The 18039-nt window shown below is 56.6% G+C and overlaps 9 protein-coding genes across 9 annotated transcripts; 4 read left to right on the forward strand and 5 right to left on the reverse strand.

Moving 5' to 3' along the window:
• Positions 1 to 165: 165 nt before the first annotated feature.
• FA10DRAFT_284705 (hypothetical protein) lies at positions 166 to 4765 on the reverse strand (the record flags this gene model as incomplete). Its single annotated transcript, XM_025523941.1, has 2 exons — positions 166 to 3622; positions 3828 to 4765. The coding sequence occupies 2 exons, from the start codon at positions 4763 to 4765 to the stop codon at positions 166 to 168; spliced, it is 4395 nt and encodes a 1464-aa protein (XP_025378977.1).
• Positions 4766 to 4844: 79 nt separating this feature from the next.
• FA10DRAFT_75325 (hypothetical protein) lies at positions 4845 to 5414 on the forward strand. The gene has a single exon (XM_025525681.1). It carries the CDS (start codon positions 4988 to 4990, stop codon positions 5381 to 5383), a length of 396 nt encoding a protein of 131 aa, XP_025378978.1. The 5' UTR covers positions 4845 to 4987; the 3' UTR covers positions 5384 to 5414.
• Positions 5415 to 5445: 31 nt separating this feature from the next.
• FA10DRAFT_284706 (alpha/beta-hydrolase) lies at positions 5446 to 6900 on the reverse strand (the record flags this gene model as incomplete). Its single annotated transcript, XM_025523942.1, has 1 exon — positions 5446 to 6900. The coding sequence occupies one exon, from the start codon at positions 6898 to 6900 to the stop codon at positions 5446 to 5448; it is 1455 nt and encodes a 484-aa protein (XP_025378979.1).
• A 718-nt stretch (positions 6901 to 7618) lies between these two features.
• Positions 7619 to 8438, reverse strand: FA10DRAFT_278514 (hypothetical protein). Its single transcript, XM_025523463.1, has 2 exons — positions 7901 to 8438; positions 7619 to 7835 (listed from the first exon to the last, which is right to left on the reverse strand). Exons 1-2 carry the CDS (start codon positions 8133 to 8135, stop codon positions 7738 to 7740), a joined length of 333 nt encoding a protein of 110 aa, XP_025378980.1. The 5' UTR covers positions 8136 to 8438; the 3' UTR covers positions 7619 to 7737.
• A 61-nt stretch (positions 8439 to 8499) lies between these two features.
• Positions 8500 to 9915, forward strand: FA10DRAFT_265628 (alpha/beta-hydrolase). The gene is made up of 2 exons (XM_025521141.1): positions 8500 to 9574; positions 9671 to 9915. Exons 1-2 carry the CDS (start codon positions 8845 to 8847, stop codon positions 9790 to 9792), a joined length of 852 nt encoding a protein of 283 aa, XP_025378981.1. The 5' UTR covers positions 8500 to 8844; the 3' UTR covers positions 9793 to 9915.
• A 958-nt stretch (positions 9916 to 10873) lies between these two features.
• FA10DRAFT_284709 (hypothetical protein) lies at positions 10874 to 11829 on the forward strand (the record flags this gene model as incomplete). The annotated part of the gene is made up of 2 exons (XM_025523943.1): positions 10874 to 11175; positions 11235 to 11829. The coding sequence occupies 2 exons, from the start codon at positions 10874 to 10876 to the stop codon at positions 11827 to 11829; spliced, it is 897 nt and encodes a 298-aa protein (XP_025378982.1).
• A 192-nt stretch (positions 11830 to 12021) lies between these two features.
• Positions 12022 to 14885, forward strand: FA10DRAFT_265630 (hypothetical protein). Its single transcript, XM_025521142.1, has 3 exons — positions 12022 to 12623; positions 12717 to 13002; positions 13073 to 14885. Exons 1-3 carry the CDS (start codon positions 12112 to 12114, stop codon positions 14834 to 14836), a joined length of 2562 nt encoding a protein of 853 aa, XP_025378983.1. The 5' UTR covers positions 12022 to 12111; the 3' UTR covers positions 14837 to 14885.
• A 270-nt stretch (positions 14886 to 15155) lies between these two features.
• Positions 15156 to 15823, reverse strand: FA10DRAFT_265631 (hypothetical protein). Its single transcript, XM_025521143.1, has one exon. The coding sequence runs from the start codon at positions 15571 to 15573 to the stop codon at positions 15340 to 15342; it is 234 nt and encodes a 77-aa protein (XP_025378984.1). The 5' UTR covers positions 15574 to 15823; the 3' UTR covers positions 15156 to 15339.
• A 928-nt stretch (positions 15824 to 16751) lies between these two features.
• Positions 16752 to 17277, reverse strand: FA10DRAFT_259104 (hypothetical protein; the record flags this gene model as incomplete). The annotated part of the gene is made up of 3 exons (XM_025519947.1): positions 16752 to 16879; positions 16967 to 17044; positions 17121 to 17277. 3 exons carry the CDS (start codon positions 17275 to 17277, stop codon positions 16752 to 16754), a joined length of 363 nt encoding a protein of 120 aa, XP_025378985.1.
• Between the last annotated feature and the right edge of the window lie 762 nt (positions 17278 to 18039).

Genomic DNA, 18039 nt, shown 5'->3' on the forward strand with positions numbered 1-18039 from the left:
GAAATTCTGTGAAAAGATGACAAAATACTTTTACATTTGAGTTGCTTCGACAAGGAGTGATTAAGTACGACAAAACAGGAAGCGAGAAGACATCTCAGCGAAGGGAGATCGAGGTACAAGGCAAAGAAGATGATCAGATCAGAGCGAAGGAAGGATACAAAGACATCAGGGAGCCATCAGGAAGTCTAGCAGCTTCTGGCTTCCCTTGACGTGCAAGAGCTGCCGAACCGCGCGCAGGCTCCTGAGTTCCTCTGAATCTAAAGCGGCATCGTCGGAGAGGTGCTGCGCCGTCGTTGACGTCACAGGCTCCTTCTTCGCAAAGGTGTTCGAGGAAGTTGGGGAAGAGATCGAGATCGCAGTATTGGTAGAAGAGCCGCCGCCGTCTCCGCCTTCAAAGTCGCCCTCCCATTCGCCCGGCCGGAAGCTGCTTCGGATCGAGCTCGCCTCTTCGTCTCCTTCTTTCCACCACTTGACGTCCTCGTCTTCCTCTTGCTGAGGCTCTCCGGGCGCTGATCTTTTCTCTCTTCGAGACGGAAATGAAGCTCTGGGGTCGTCTTCTGTCGGCCTGTACCTTGGCGCAATCTGCGGCGTCAGGGCGAGTCGAACAAGGTCTGCGGGCGAGGTCCCATCTACGAAGACGCTGTCATCCCTCTCCTTTCCTTTTACAGCTCCGTCAGAACACGTCGCAGAGTTGGCAGCTGCAATGACGGCGAGGAGATCGAGCCCATTGTAGCCAGCAGGGACGAGGACGTCTTGGCCAGGTCTTCTCTCGAGTCTGCCGCCATTTTGATTTCCTGTCTCGCGTTGCATTTCCCGTTGTTCGCGCAGCTGCTGCTGCCGGTTACGGTCCTCCTCGACGCGCTGCCACCAGTCCAGTCGAATGACCTTCTCCGGTATTCTGAACTTAAGCTTGGCGTTGTTGTTGACCTGGGTTGCTGCAATTGGAATCACCATCGAAGAAGTAGGCGGCGTCGTTGAAGCGCCGATGGATTTCGACGAAGCAGCTGCGTCCACGACCGACGTGGTTCCCGGTGCGGCATCCCACCCACGCTCACCACCCTTCCCGGTGCCAGTTTCGTCACCAAAGAAGGTATCGAGTGGGTCTGGGATGATGTCGATGAGGCCGTCGTTGACGACGCGGGTCCGATAGTGCTTTCCAGCACCCACCGTCTTCTCGCTGGGTACTGGCAGGTCATATACAGTCGTTGCATTTGCCACATTTTTAGGGATTCGATCCAGTCGTACGAGGTGGTCGGTATGGTTCGGGCACATCCACTTTCTGGCCAAGCTCGGCAACCCGACCATGGGAACGGGTCCCACACAATCGAGGTGCCAGTGCGAGGAGCAGAAATCGCAGCTGACCATCTTTCGCCACCCTTGCTCCTCTCTGCGTTGCCGGGAAGAGGGCTCTCCGAGCAGCTGAGGGTGAGAAGAGGGATCCGTCGAAGAGGTCGAATTCTCGATGGCTTCCTGGGCCGAAGATTCCCGACCTTTGCCACGAATGGAGCTTGCCTCGGGATTGGCTATCATGCTCAGCGCCCGCCTGGCCGCCCTCCGACCAGGAACGCCGCCTCGGTTGGTCGAGGATTGTTCATGCCCATGCTCTTCGTCTTTGACTTGAAGCGGAACGCCGTCTTGCGGCAGCGCGCTGCCTCCACATCGGTAGCAAAGGACTGCCTTTCCGTTTCGGTCCTTTAGCCTGTAAGGATCTCTCTCATCGACGAAGCCGGCTTTGTTCAATTTGATGGGCCTCAGCATCGACGAGTCGGTGTAAGATCCATCAGCAGACGTGGCCACACCCTTGAAGTAATTTCGAATCTCGAGTGGGAGGCTGAAGATGGTAGGATTGCTGACCTCGGTGTGGCGCAACAGGGCGTCAAAGACCCCTTTGCCAGCTTTTCTCTTCTTTGCCATCGCCGCCGAGTGCCTGTCCTTAGCGCTGTTGCTACCACTCCCATCCTTTCCCTCTGCTCGACACACGCGGCAGAACCAGTGCTCGCCCTCGGGCAGCTCGTCAATCTCTAGCGGAGGGTTGACGCAATTGAAGTGGAAGCTGCGCGGGCATCCATCGCAGCAAATGAAATGGCCTCGGCCCTCGCACGTGTCGCAAAACTCATTGTTGCCACCGGTGTCGTCCAGTCCATTGGCTGCGGCCACCAGGCCGTGCGCACCCTTTGTCGGCGTGGCCTTGGACGTTGATGAGGCTGCAGATGAGCCTCGCGTACCAGCTCGAAGCTTGCCGCTTGCCTTGCCTCCGCTGGCGTGGATCAGCTTGCTTGGGCTCGATGACTGCTGCCCTGACATGCCCCGTAATGACTTTGTAGACGTCGGCGTGATATTGGACTCAACGAAGGCCGGTGTCGAGCTCCTTCCAGACCTCTTTGTTGCCGTCGTTGCCACAGTCGCCGCTATTGACACAGCTGGAGCTGGAGAGTCGAGAATGACAGAATCAGCCGGATCGGCATCAGCTTCGTGAGTGGAGCGGTCTCCATCAGTGCCTCTGTCTTCCTCTGCAGCCGTAGCAGGCGGCTTGGGCGATGGAGACGGGGAGGAAGCTGCTGCCGTGAGTTTGCCCTTATTATAGTAGCCTCCGCTAAGTCGAATCCTCTTGTGCGCGTCGCGTGGCCTTCTCGTTAGCGTGCTGTCGTCCGTCGATGGCGACGATGACGAGTCCACAGAGTGAAACCCGGAAACGAGACCGAGAGCGCTCGCTGCGGCAGCAGAATCTGGCGTGGCAATCTGACCATTTCTTGGCCTGCCTCGTTTCTTCTTGCCCTGCGACGCCGCTGCTTCCGCCGCCGCGCCCTGCTCCTGCCTCTGAGATGCTGATGTGTTAAAGTCCGTCTCTGTCTCCTCTTCTTTTGGCTTAGGCAGCTCTTGAACAGCATCAGGGCTCGTCCCATGGTCAGGAACGCCAGTGATGGCCTCGACAGTCGGCGTCATTGTGCCATTGGTATTCGGTCTTTTCGGCAGTGGGTGGGCCCTCTTTGCCACTGCGGCGAGGTCCATCTCGATGAGGGAAGCATCCTCCGCATCGGCGCCTTCGCTGCTGCTCGCCAGGCCTGTACCCCGGCTTCCACTCTGGCTGCGGGCAACGGGCGACGAAAAAGCTGTTTCGTCGACTTCCATTTCGCTGCTGCTTTGCTCTCCATTTGCCTTTAAAGCTGCGCCGCCGTTGACTTTGTTCGCGTCCCCATTGACCTGAGCAATGATTCTCGATCCTCCACCTTCAATTTGATCCTCCCTTTCCTCTTCCTCGTCGTCTTCGTCCTGCCCGATTTCTAGAAGCGGCACGACAGGCGTCATTGCCTGTGAATCATCGCCGCCGCCTCCGCTGCGGTCGACGTCCCTAACGGATGCTTGGAGCGTTTGCGCGTCTATTGCCCCATTCTTCATCGTCTGCCCATCTGGGAACGTCACGGCAAAGGAAGAAAAATTTTGCGGAGCAGCTGCACCATCTGCCGTGACCCTTGACGCTCCACCTGGTCGGGCTTGCGATGCTTCGCTTCTCCGATCCGCCGCTGTTATGTCGCCAGGCTTTGCGCCAGGAAAAGCCTTGTTCCTGACCGCTTCGCCGCCGGCACCCTTTGTGAGCGTGACTTTGGTCCTCTCGCTCGGTGGGCTGTGCCGAATGGGGGCGAAGTCGTCAGCGGGAATGCAAGGCCAAAGTTTGAGAGATTAGAAGAGAGGGAAAATTGAGGAAGCAGGTGGTGGTAAAAAGTCAAAAACGGAATGCGCGTCCGACAGTTTCACTTTTGCTCCAGGGCAGGCCGAGCAGGCCACTGGGGTAGGCTAAGTGGACGATGTATGAGGGCCAAAATACTCACGGAAATCGCTTCATGGTGCCCATCCTCGTCTTGGCAGTGGCTCCGTTGGCCCTCTTGCGTTCGAGAATCGTCGTGCGGAGACCCCAGGGCATGGGCATCTGACCCCGTTTCTCGCTGGCCATGTGGCTCTGTAGTGTCTGCTTGGCGGCCAGGCGCTTCATCTTGGGTGCTGAATAAGTGGAGTTGACTGTGGATGCCGCCGAGGCAGGCGACGGTCCTGGTGCTGATGTGGTCGAAAAAGGCGCATTTGCGGCCCCTGGGTGGACACCATGCGCCAAGGCGGAGAGATTGGCGACGGGTATTCCAGCTTGGGCCAGTAGTTTCGGATCAATGCCCGCAGGGGGGGCGAGAGGTGCATACAAAACGTCGTAGGGTAGCGAAGGAGGGGCAGGCAGCACCTCGGTAGCCAGATTTGACGAAGTGTCAGCCCATCGATTGGCGGACATTGCGTGATCTTGGTCCATGCTTGGTGATGACGACCGAACCCTCCTCGTGGACCTCTGATGAGTGCTGGGCCGCAGCAGCTGCGACGATGTCGATGCAACTGGTGCGATAGCTTGGGAAGGCCCGCCGGTGGTGGCCGTCACAGCCTCGACCGCGCTATCGGTTGCCAAGGGCGGCGCGCTATTCCTCGAGGGTTGCCCCATGGAGACGCCAAGACGTTCACGCAGCCTGCCGTTGCCTCTCGGTCTTTGCACTTCGAGAGAGCTGCCTTCTGCCGCCTCCTTCTGAGACCGTTTCTTCTCTTGGACCCTGAGCGATGCCGACGATGGCGCATTTGACGTCTTCTCTGGAGCAGCGTGCCCTTCCGATGATGGCGGTGGCGCCGCTGCCGCATCTATTCGCAGCGAAGCGTCTCTGGACCCCATATTTGATGCATCCTCGAATTTCCCATGCTTGTCCAGCGGCACCGAGGCCAGCCCCACCTCAGCATCCATGCTGGAGCAGGATCGCTCCGTCGAGTCACAGTCTTTGACGATGGCTGCGGGGCAAAAGATTCATTCAACATTTGCGGGGATGGAGCTTTCGCGAAGGAGATAATAGAGATACCCACCTTTGTCCTCTTGTGAAGCAGCCACGTCGTCAACGCCCGATTCGCTTCTTCGAGACGACCTCGTGCGTCGTTCCTCGTCCTGGTCCCTTTTGCGTTCCTAGTCCCGATGCATGCGAGGTTTTCGTCCCGCAAACGGGCCCGTGTTCGGCACGAACCACGACGCGCCCCCAGAAAGCAGAGAGTCACGGATCAATGGGCCAACCGGACGTGGACCCAAAATCCGACGACAGCGAGCGAAGAAAGAATAGCGGCCTTTTTGGTCCTTTGTTGGCCTCTTCCTTGCGACAATACGAGTCCTATAACGCTTCCCTTTCTACGTCGTCTCGTTGAAAACCACCGGGACGAGAGTCCAACTCCAGTCAAAGAAGGGAGAGCGTGGATATCGAATCGAGAGATCCGAGACCAAAAAATATCACACGAGAGAGCGACGCGTCTGCTTTACATCGTCGCATCGCCCCTTCAAAGATTTGAGCAAGCCGTGAATGGTTTGAGAGGACTGTAATGATAATCTACAAGTTTGTGCTATCGACAAGTCTGTGTACACTGTGTCTTCTAACGTGGTCGTTACTTCAGCTGCTGCTGCTGCTCGAGAAACATGTTCACAACGAATTTTCTGGCGTTCTCCATGACCAACGCCTTGCTCTTCCGGTCATCTTCGCCCAGAAAGGCATCGGGCATCTGGGTCCAGCCGTGATTCCGGCCCTTGATGCGGTGGACGCGCACTTGCGCCTTGTGGTCCGGCCTCTCGCGGATAGGGTGGTCAATGCCGAGGCCCACGTCATCGGGGTCGTACGTCTTTTGGTCATCGACGAGTTTGTCGGCCGCGCGCAGCACCTCGACCCACGTCTCGGACTGCTCGGCTAGCGTGTCAAACTCGCTCAGAATGAGAAGAGCTCGCGTCTTTGGGTGCATGCTGTCGAAGCCGTCGTCGTCTTTGTTCTTGTCGTCGCCGCCGCCGGCCTGGCTGATGCTCGTGCCCATCTCTTTGAGCGTGTCTCGGGCATCTTGGCCCTGGTGAGCGGCTTGCCGGACGCGCACCTCGCCCTGAGCACCCCCTGCGACGCCCAGGGGAGCCAAGCCGGGGCTGGCCCGGAGATTGGCGACGAGGTCTGACGACAAGTAGGCATTCTTGAGCGACTTTCCCATCCACAGCTCCAGATTCGAGGGGCCGGCCATGCCTGCAGGCCGCTTGCGCTCGTAGGGCGCCTGCCTCGCGTCGAGCGAGGGGTAGAAGAGGAGCGCGGGAATCGTGCTGGGGTATGAAGGAGGAAAGGGCGAGGGCCAGTCTGCGGACGTCTCCTTGTTGGGCCACTGCGAGAGCCGGGCCGGCAGCGAGAGTAGCATGTTGAGGGCGACATTGCCTCCCGAGCTGAAGCCCGACATGGCGACCCGCCTCTCGTCGAGATCGACTGGGAATGGCTTGCTGGACTCCTGTGCTGCTGCTGCTGCTGCTGCTGCTGCTGCTGCTGCTGCATCGCCTCGGTCTCCCACAGGTGCGTTTTCGGGCAACGTCGACCTCGCAAGGACCTCTTTACGGAGGAACTGGCCGGCGTCGCTCTCTGGCTCCAGCACCGCATGCATGACGTCCTCGCAGTCATGGAGCGCAGCAGGGAATACATGCTCGGGTGCCAGGCGGTAGGAGACGGAGATGGAAAGGATGCCAGAGCGGGCCAGAGAGGCGCACCAGGGCGCCTGCTCCAGTGGCTCGCCATAGATGAAGCCGCCGCCGTGAAAGTCGACGAGGACGGGCACCCTTTTGGCGCCAGCAGGGGCGTTGGGGACGGGAGCCGAGAGCTGCGAGGAGGCGAGCGCCTGGGGTGGGGGGATGAAAACGTAGATGGGGATCGTGCGTCCTGCGTCGCGCGAAGGCAGATTGAGGATGGCGGGGTATGGGCCCTCTGGGCTCGTCAGCCTCAGCACCTGCGTCGGCACGAATTTGGGCAATTGCAGGACAAAGCCAAGCGCCCGGGTCGTCAGACCGGCGGTCCAGGAAGGCGCGGGTGTTTCCTGTCCTTGCATCGCTGCTGTTGTTCTCCGCAGTCTGTACCTCTTGGTTCGTCTGCTCTTTCTGCTAATGGGCCCGCCTTCGTCGGTCTCGCTAGCAGTGCTCTTGTTGTTGCTCTTGATGTTGTGATGATCGTTGCGACGGCTGCTTTCACCGCTCACTGTTCGTGATATCGCCTTCCTCGCTTTTACTGGTTTGGTAGCCAGGTGATGGATTGCGACTCGCCAGCAGTGGTACGAATTGGCTGACGCCTGTGGGTGGCAATGGTGGTGGTCGTGATCTTTGGAGTGGAGCATGTTGGCGGAGATGGTTTCCGTGTCAATCGAGCGGACCCTGGCGGCCACCTTGGCGATGCCAGTTTGCACTCCGTCCACCCTCCCTTTTAAGTACCTCCGTGCTCATTCCTCTCCCCGCCATTGCAATTCTAACCCAGTCGGACACAAGGCGCCGATACGATGAAGCCACTCGACGGCATCTCGAAAACATCCCATTGCACACACACACCAACCTCCCTCCACAATTGACGCGCGTTTTCGCCGGTCACCCCCAGGGGCAACCAACAGGCGGCGATAGCCGGCCGCGCCTGCTTTTCGGAATTTGACAACAGTGCCGAACAGCAAACAAATTTCATGCTATTCGGCATTCGTCTGCGGCCTTCGGTTTTCCTTTTCATCTTCTCGATTCTAGCTCGGATGTGTTGCAGGGCGCAGAGAACTGCCGAGACAGTAAAGGCAAGGAAGGCAGAGATCTCGATTAGGAACGCAAGAGGTATCGATAACGATCTGAGTGATATACATCATATAGCTCGCAAGCAGTTCTTTGGATCATCGAAGGACGTCCACGGCTGCCTACTACTTGGTCTTTCGCTTTGTAGCAGCACCTTGCTTTCCGCTGAAAAAGCCTATGGCCATGAGCAGACCACCGACGACGGCGATGGGCACGATGTTGGCTGTTGAGGGATTGCGTGTCAGTTTTCTAGCGCCTTGCACCGCTTGAGTAAAGTAATGTCCTCACCCGTGACAATGCCGACGAGGTCGCCCACAACGTGAGTCGCGGTGCTGATCAGTCCGCTGAACGCGTCGACGAGCGCCTTGAGCAGGCCCTCGACGGCACTCCAAGCCGTGGAGAAGATGGAAAAAATGGCGTTGAAGATGTGCGTCACGACGGCCAGGATGGACTCAATGAGGCCAGAGATGATGCTCTGGATGCCCGAAAGGAGCGAGGAGATGGAGCTGGTGATGGATGCCATGTTTGTCGTTTGGACTACAATTGCTTCTTCCTTTCTTTGGAGGAAAGGATGGAAGAGGGTGGATGGCAAGGCCAGGGTCTTATTTGCAGCAAATTACGCCAATGCTCAGTAGAGGCATGGATTGGGACTGCGATGCGGTGTCAATGATGACAGACCCCCGCATCGACTGCTGCAAAGCAGCGAGAGCGTCGATGACGTAGTGGCGCCATGGCGCCTCGACTCGAAAATAAGCATACGGGTCTGATCCTAGTCGCGTGGGCCAGGGTCAGAAACACGTGGTGCTGCCTAGCTGCTCACCGACCCTGTCTTAAATGGGGTCATTAAACGGTTAGTGTGGAAGCAGCAGCGTAGTCAGTGATAAGAACGGGTAACGAACCACATGAACATGATGTTGTATTCGAGATAGAAACAAATATCCCACAGAAGAAGCCCTCATTCTTTCCGGAGGTGGGAGAAGTGTCGGCCACCTCCACCGTCCGGAGGTTAAAGTCAAGGGCGCAAGGCCCACAATTATCTTCCGTTGATGGGCTCCGTGTTCCTCGCTTCCCCCTCATCTGGAACCTTTCTGCAAACTCTTCCGGCCAGTCAATGTCTCGTATATAGTGAGAGGAGTGCGCTTGCTCTACAGCATGCCCCCGCCTTGCCACGCACAATCTTTCTCTTCCACCATTCCCCCTTCTCATCTGCTCTTCAGTCCTTGCCTGTCAGTATGCTCTTCATTTCCTTATTTTTCGTCGCTCTCTCAGCCTTCAGCGCTACCGTGGCAGCCCCGCTGACACGGCGTGGCGTCAATGACTTTTCGTGTAAGCCATCCTCGGCGGATCAACGCCCACTCGTCTTTCTCCATGGACTGGGGGCGACGTATTATGAGGACCTCAACTTCATGCAGGATTACTTTTCAAATATGAGCTACTGCACCTTCAGCATCACCTACGGAGCCTACGACGGCTTTCCCTACGTCGGCGGGCTCAAGGCAATCGATGAGAGCGCCCCACAGCTCGGCGCCTACATCGAAACGGTGCTGGAAAAGACAGGAGCCTCGCAGGTCGACCTCATCGGACACTCCGAGGGCGGATTCATGTCCCTGTACCTGCCCAAGTTCGATGCAAAGGGTAAGGTGCGCAGGGTGGCTGCCATTGCACCTCCCTCCCACGGGACCGACTTTGCGAGCCTGTACAAGCTTGCCCTGGCGCTCGGACCTGCCGGCACGACGTTGACCAAAGATGTGCTCGATCTCTTTGGATGCGATGCGTGTGCCGACTTGGTCGTGGGAAGCCCCATCATAAACAAGTTGAACAACGGTGGAATCACCCAATCGGGCGTTCAGTATACAATCATAACCTCCAAGGCGGATGAGCTCGTCACACCTGCACCTGCGGCATCGTTTGTCAGCGAGGCCGGAGTGCGAAACGTCCTCATACAAGATGTGTGTCCCAACGGTGAGTGTCCGCCGTGCTCTTAGAACTGGCGAGCATCTAATTGGCCGAAGCTTGTCGCGCTGACGGTGTACACGGATCCGCACTCCTCTGGTCTAGATGCCATCGTGGGCCACATTAGCGAAGCGTACGACACAAACACCTGGAACATCGTACAGAACGCCATCCAGAATACACCCGATCGGCAGTTCACTTGCGTCGTGGGAACGCCTGGTCGCTAGGTCCAAGAATGTTCAATCCTTTTTTTCTTCTCAAATTTAATCCCGCCTTATCTTTGTCGCTCGTCTCGTCTACGTCTCGGACGCTTCCCTCCGATTCCTCTTTTTCGGGCCGCACCTGTACATGCTACTTCTCCTCCTCTTCCTTAGCTAGGTTACAATGTATAGCATACACGCCAGGTCCAGGGTTGCATCTGGGAGGTGCTACGCAAGAGCGTGAATCAGAGGCGAAGCTATTGCGGTGTGGTCAGTCTGCATGGCGGTTGATTACCCTGCCTGGGCAGTGAATGCTCAGAAGGGATTCCGTGGCCATGCCAAGTCTTCCTTCTCTCCCCGAGCATCAATACAAGCTTGGCACGAGCACGTTTCATGCTCGTTGCCTTTTGCTGTTCGGCTTTAAGAGACGACGGGGTCGAAAAGCCAAGCCAGCTCTTGGCTACCCTATTTACTTTTTTTTTGGTTCCTGTCTGGAGCAAAGAAGAGCATTCAAGGGCTTTGCCAAAGCCCATTTGCTAATATTAGAGGACGGGCGTGAAGAATCTTGGGTTGCATACAGTTCATTTTTGAATCTGTAATTAACAACCCGCTGAACATAATATTAGAATATAAATAATTTGGGCCGTCTGTTCCTGAGCTTTGTGTTCCTGCCGCGCAAGCCACGCCCGGCACGAATTTTTTTTTTGAGATCCCGGATTTTGCAAAAGGATGTGCTGTTGTTCAATTTGCCTTGTCAAAAAGCCTCGGGGCCCGGACCTTTTGTCGTGTGCTGCTGCATAAAGTGAAAGCCCAAGGCCTCTCCGTGGCACCGTGGCTCGATCCGTGTGGCTCGATCAAATGTTTGTCGGAGGGAGCGAGAGAGAGAGTTGATTTTTTGGTTTTCTGTCTTTACTTTTTTATCTTTTATAAAAGGTAGACAACGGCGTCGTTCAGTTGGCATCTCGCCCTGACCTCTGCCGCTCCGACTGTCACTCAGCTGGGCTGCTCAGTGCGCGAGACCAGGCCGCTGTCTCTCTCTCGTCCTCTTGGCTGTTCTTTCATTCCACAAGGTATGTTGTCGCTGCCTGTGCTCTTCTTGCCTGCCGCGATGCTCGCGCTGTCGATGTCGTCGAGCATTGCCTCGTTGGGTCTCACTGCATCGATGCTGACCGCTCCGCAACTCGTCAACGAAACGCAGAACAGTGGTCATACGTACCTTCAGATAGGTGCAGGCCTCTTGCTGGCGTCGAACAGCGCCTGTCTTCTCGCCCTCTTCCTCGAGGTGCTCTTCGTATCTCACTGCCAGAGGCCCTGGACAGCATACATCACCATCGTAGCAGCCCTCACAGCCCTGGCCGCGTCACTTGCTGGCTCAGTGATCTGGACCAAGGTCAAACCTTCTGACTACAGGTGAGCCGTGCAGCCTCTATGCCGCTCTGGCGCCGCCACCTGACAATAGCCCACGGCAGCTTCGAAAACGCCAACTTATTGACGGCACGACCACGGGCACGAGCCTCAGTCGCCCTCGCCATGACATCCTCTATCCTCGTCGTTGTCACGGGCGCCATCAGAGCAATCACACCCTCGTCCTCGCAATCCTCTCGAGCGGGCCGGTCAAGGAGGCGGCGCAGTAAAGCACAGGTAGGACCCGAGTCCACCCCACTCCCCAGCCCGTCGTCCGTCGATGAAAAGCAGTCGTTTCCCTCGGTCGGCCCTGCAGTACCTCCGACAGTTCCGGCCGTCGCCTCGTGGCCGTCGATGCTGCCCACCGACGGTGTGATCACGCCGCCCAGGACTGCCTCCTCAAGGAGGTCTGCGCCAGGTCAACAGCAGCATAGCCCGTCCATCAGCTTTGCAGATGACCGCGAGTCGGACCGAAGGATCCGCCGACCAAGCCACAGCCACAGCCATCAAAGTCAATATGGCTACTTCAATCCTGCTCTCGGTGGCGACGCGGCAGCAAGCGGTGGCAGCATGACGAGCATGACCTATATCCCTAACCCGAATCCGAAGAAGAAGGAGGCGAAACCGATTTATTCAAACAACTATCACGGTTGGCGGTGACCGTCGCAACTCAACGCTCTCTCCATGTGCTCATTTGTGCTTCCAAAATCACTTGTACAATACAATACCCAGCTCCAACCACTTCGCCCGGCCTGCTGGTCAGGTCTAGCTAGCCCTCTGTCCTCTGAACGCGAGACCGAGACGCGCCTCTACTCTGAGATTTTTTCAGTGTTTATCTCCACTTGCCTGTCACTACTACGACTACTTCTTCTGGGATCTGGGAGTTGTGTTCTCAACCTCACCTCGTCGCCGCTGACGCACGAAGCGCGACGATGAGCTGAGATGGGCGTGCCTGGGCTATGGAAGGAGCTGCAGCCCCATGGACACGATGTCTCGCTGCACCATCTCAACCACTCAACGGTCAAGTCGCAGCAGCCCTCACGGGATGGGCATGAGTCGCCGCCTCGCCAGCTCCGGTTGGGCATCGACGTCTCTGCCTGGCTCTACCATGCGCTGCAGTCGCAGGGTGGAGCCCAGCCTGCGCTTCGCCTCCTCTTCTTTCGCTTCTGCAAGCTCCTCGCGCAGGCCCACCTCGACGTCACGCTCGTGTTCGACGGGCCCCTGCGTCCTTCGGAGAAGCGTTCGAGGCAGGTCATCGTGGCAGGCACAGGGGGGCCGTTCGATGGCTTCGAGCAGCTCAAGGAACTGGCAAGCGCCTTTGGATTCGCCCTCGTCTTTGCGAGAGGCGAGGCTGAAGCAGAGCTGGCCAGGCTCAATGCCCAGGGAGCACTCGATGCCATCATGACCGACGATGTTGACGCTTTCATCTTTGGTGCTCGCGTCGTCGTCCGCAAGTGAGTAGTCGCTCAGCTAGCCACCTTGGTGACGCTATCTTGCTGGGACACAGCCATCATCACGAAGCTCACACAAATGCGACTTTCCATCAGCTGGGGCTACAAACTCAGTGGTAACGTCTCCAGGCGTGCACACGTTGCTTCGACGACCGAGGTTGAAGAAGATGACGAGGGACTGTCCTCGGCTTCTTCCTCGGCCAGCAGCCAGGCCTCGCCCTCCAAACCCACGAACAAGAAGGGCGCTGAAGGCACCGTCACAATCTACCGGGCCCAAGACATCGGCAGCCAGGGCAGTCTCAGTCACAATGGTCTCATTCTCGTCGCTCTCATGTCTGGCGGCGACTACGATGTCCAAGGACTGCCACGATGTGGAGCCAAGGTGGAGACGCTTGCTTTGATTATGGACTGTGCGAATTTTAGTTGACCTAGCTCTTCTCTTTTCTCGACAGATTGCCGTTGCCCTCGCTCGAGGTGGATACGGCGACTCTCTGCTCGCGGGTGTCCACACTCACATTGCGCCGCCCGTTTCTCCGAGGGATCCCTCCAACCGGACCAGCAACCACTGCCAGCGACCGGCATGCCCGACACCAAGCGCTGGCTGGACGGCCTTCCGCACTCAATGGGTTCAGTCCATCCGTACCGAGCTGGCAACAAATGCATCGGGCCACCTGGGCAGACGTTATCAGTCGCTGTCCAGATCATCGGACTGGGATGTGTTCCTCGGCACAAACGCCAGTCTGAGCGTCATGGCCAGCTACGTCTGGCCCGTCGTGGGCTCCCTCGACCGAGGCGGCAACGACAGAGCGTGCGGCCTAATCGATGTTGGCCAGATCGTTGGCGTCGCACAGCGCATCTTCAATTGGCATCCCTCGTGGGCGCTCGAGAGAATGAGAAACAACCTCTGGCCCGGCCTCATCGTCCGTCAGCTTGCCAATCAAAAGATTGGGGGAGTTCTAAACGACCATGTAGACATTCGCGGGAACGCACAGAGGAGCAATGTGGGGTTCGTGGCCAGGAAGACGACTTTGTCACCTGGAAGGACCAACAAGCGGCCCACGCAGCAGATCGATCGCTTCTTTACCGCCATCAAGCCCGTGGCAAGTGCCTCGTCGGCAGCGGACAAAGCTGGCACAGGCAGTGTCGGAAAAGAGACACCAAGTGTCAAGACAGCAAGCCCCGCGATCCTCTCTGTCCACGGTGAGAAGCAGCATGAAAGCACAGGCGACGAGGTCGAGGTGCGAATCTTGTACGATGTGGCGCCCTTTGTGCGTGCAGCCAGGTCTTCTCTCGTCGAGGCTCCACGTATGAGGCCGTTGCAAGAGGATGACAATGCCGGACTGGATGCGTTTCGCTCGCCGAGCAATAGAAGCCCTCGAAAGGCACACGTGGTCCCAGAGACGCCTCTGAGAGTCTGGATCCCCCTCTGCGTCATTGAGCAGTGTCCAAAGGCCAGCAAGCTCCTCAAAGAGTATCGCAGAAGGGAGGAGGAGAGGTCACGCAAGAGGAATGGTCTTGGTGGTCGAAAGGGGTCTAATATCTCGTCGTCGTCGTCATCGTCCTTGGTGGGCCAATCTCGGCTTGATAGCTTCTTCCTTCCTTCGTCTTTGCTCAACGCATCCCCCTCCAAGAGAAGGCAGCGGCAGTCACCCACGGCTTCAATCGAGCTCGACAGCAGCGATGAGGAGGCGAGAGGCTCCTCGTCGTCATCTTCATCTTTCGCGTCCCCTCCACCCAGCCCGACGTTGTCGAGGTCGACAAACCGGCCCAGCGATGATCGCCTCAAAACGCCAAAGATGCCCATCCACTCCTCCTTTCCATCAAGCAGCACAGTGGATCGAAGGGAAGAGGAAACGCCTCGTGCCGCTCCGTCTGACGATGTCACGCCCAAAAAGGCTCCTGTGCCGGTGGGGGATGACAGTGTCGAGCTCGTCGAGATCAGGCCAGCGTCTTCGTCATCGCAATGTTCTTTGCTACCTTCGAAGCCCCTTTTCGCTAGCCAAAGTCACGATCAGAGGCTCTCCCGCATTGGGAACGCGGCCACTCTGGAGATCTTGGAACAAGATGCCTCAAATGCGACGCCAACGCACACGATTTCCACACCTCGCGGTCATGCAGGCCGAGCAGCCCACTCACAGTCCTCAAATCGGTCTCAGCCACACGAAGTCATCGACGTTTTCGACGACAGCGACGAGAGCAGCGACGAGGGAGGATAGAGAACATGCCCCGACTTCATTGTAACATTATAATCACTCTAATCGTAAGACTTGTCTGATATTTGCATCGGCTCCTTTAGTGAACCATTTAATTGGCCACTTCTCCCGCCTCCTTTGCTTCCATAGCGCATGACGTGCTTTCCAACCAAAATCCAGGTCGAAATCTGCGGCTGTACTCGGCTCCGAGGTTAACAGTTGAGGAGTTGAGTTGCCTGAGGAGCGGGAGTGGCGCCATGTGCGACCTTTCTTTTTCGTGGTGTGCTGAGAATTGCTTGGCCCAGGGTTGCTGGGCGGATCGCTAAAATGTGTGCGATGCCACCTCCTCCATACTTCCTCGTTTCCATAGACCGGGCGAGTTTCCGAGCGGCGAGGAGAACCACCTACAACATCCGTCGAACTCTGAGTGGAAGATATGTCAATGGGAGTGGGAGAGATGCCAGAACCTCCAGCGACACCGGCATCGGTCCCTCTTACAACGCCGGCACCAGAGCCGTCGACGGGTTCTAAAGAGACGTCCTTGCGTCAGTGAAACCTAAGGAACGTCTGGGGAAAGACTGACAGGGAGAAAGCCACTCACTATCTTTGCTATTGGAAGAGAAGCAGGTACCTCGCTTTTGCAGTGCACTCTTGCTCTCTTGGGTCGACGTGCACTTGCTCCGGGCCACGGGTTGAGTGAAGCCTTGATGGATCGTCGAAAAGACGATTAGTACGAACAGGAGGAGGAGTTGGGGCTGCATTTGGTCGTTGTGACGAGACAGAGGGGAGAGGAGGGTATGTACAGGTATATATACAGTATGTCACCACGGCAGTTCGGGGCCAACGTGTTTTAGCCGAGTCTTAAGAGATCAACACCAAAAGCTTTCGTGTCGATGGTGTAAGCTAGCTTTCGGGCCGTCAGAGCAGTACAGGGCGTCTTTTGACAACAGTAGTCGAGTACTCATGATACTGGCTCTTACGGAATTTTCAGACACAGACGACATATGCGAGCAAAGCACAACAGCCTGTGGACCAGGCCGCCTCTCCTAGCAACCTTTCTGTCAAGTCCTGTGAGCTGGAAAAGTGCGAAGGGTCCAGCCAATAGTTGTCGCAAAGTAGCTGTCCCACTTCGTCGCGGACGAGTAGCGCAGTCTGGTCCAAAGACGTCAGCAAAGAGTAAAAACCCATGGCAGGCGCTTTTGTCAACTCGGTCGTGTTGTATGCACGCCCGCACGCCAGTAACTTCCGAGCAAGTAAGCGGACTGCCAGTACAGTACCGAGCATTGGCCCTCACAAGCGCTTTCGTATCATTCTCCAATGAAACCACAGGCAACATCCATTCTTCGAGGAAGTTGTCATTGGACTTCCGTGACCCTCTACTGACTGTGAGAACCTCGTTCCCGGATACGCCCCATTTCAAAGTTGCCCTCAGAAGGAGCTCTCAACACGAAAATAACACGCACTGCCCGAGGGCTCTGCCTCTCTCTAAAAGGCCCCATCTGTTGGCAGGACAAACGATGCTTCTAGCTACTTCAAAGCTGTACCTCGTTGTATTCTTAGGCAAATATGAGTCACCTTGTCTGTTTCATTGCATCATAAGTCTTCTGGGCCCTGTCATCGTCCATCGCTTGCGGGTCTCTTGCCTTTGTCGTTCCTTTCGAGTGGTGGGATGGGTTCGAGAAGACTCCGTTGATACCGGAGCCTTTCCAGTAAGCTCTCCGAAACCACAAGATGTGGACTTGGCATTGCAAGGCTAGAGGGGCCCGAGGAGGGTCCAGGGTCAAGTTGGCTGGTCGGAAAGCGAAAAGCTTCTTGAGGCACTAGGTTGATCGTGTGGCGGGGAGCTTCAGCGTCATGCGGAAGATTTTGTTCACTAGGACTGAAAGGCGAGCCAGCATCACCCCCGCTCCTAGGAGAGTCCTTAGACCCTCCATAATCATCAGTGGAACTTGACCTGTGGCGAGATCCTTGCGAGGAACTGAGGAGAGAAGTTCTGGGGGTAATGGTCTGAGGCGTGTCTGTAGCTCCGGTGCTCGAGATCACAGAGGGTGTTTCGTTTTGAGGAAGCTGGATTGAAGTATCAGAATCCCGAGAGGAACGTCGACTCGATCCGGCGGCACTGTGTCCTCTAGATTTAGCGCCGTGAGGTCTTACAACGGGACCGACTGAGAACTCGCCTAGCATGCGCATCATTCCCTCCCGCGATGCCGACATCGGAAGCATCGGAAGATTCTTCAAAGTGGTCTTCCGTTCTTAGTTCAAATGTTGCGATGCGAGGGAAGAGACTGGCAGGAAAACAGTAACTCACTCATGCGCTTGGACGAGAAACAGGAGCCTCGCTTGTGCAGTGCACCATTGCTCGCCCTGTTCGACACACACTTGCTCCCAACCACAAGCTCAATGAGGCCTGGGTGGACTGTCAAGATAACGAGGGTGACGAACAAGAGGAGGGAGTGGGGCTGCATCTTGTCTATGTGACGAGATTGAGGGCAGGATCAGTGGCAATATATATGCCATCACGGCCCATTGGCCATTAATTCGGGGCCAACATTTGTTGGCTGAGTCCTCAGAAGAGCACCACCGATGACTGGATTTGCATTCTGTCTAGGATAAAAATCACCCTTCGGGTCGTCCGGGTGGTACGAGGCGTCACTCGACAACGGACCACACAGGCCCAGGCCAATTCAAACACGTTAAGGCAGATCTTACGAGCTCCATTTTACCAAGAAGACATATGTCGGCAAGTAGTGACAGCATGTGGACCAGTACTCTTTCGAAACACTTTCATTGTCATGGTTTGGGAGTCGGAAAGGGGAGGCACTCTAGCTACTGAAAGTCAGAAAGGAGCTTCCTCGGTCAAGCGCGGCCGAGCAAGCCGTTGTAGCGAGTTCGTTAATAATGTGGGCGAGGAGCGTAAACATGTTTACAGATCTCAGTCTATGAGTTACAGACTCCTGCAATTCTGATTGCAGGCACTTCGTCGATTCGGTGACGCGGTGTTGTATGTACGCCTGCGCGCCAACGACTTTTGAACGAGAGAGTCCGACTGTTGATCCGATACCGAGCGTGGCTCATCTCGAGTGCTTCCAACCTCCAAGGAGGCTATCGTCAGACTTCCATGACACTCAACCACCGAATTTGAAAGCGTCATTCTCAAACACGCCTGATATCAAAGTGTGACCCCCCGAGAAACTCTCAACGCGAAAACAATTCGCGATGCCAGAGGG

This window comes from Acaromyces ingoldii (assembly GCF_003144295.1).
Source record: "Acaromyces ingoldii strain MCA 4198 unplaced genomic scaffold FA10scaffold_2, whole genome shotgun sequence".
NCBI lineage: Eukaryota > Fungi > Basidiomycota > Exobasidiomycetes > Exobasidiales > Cryptobasidiaceae > Acaromyces > Acaromyces ingoldii.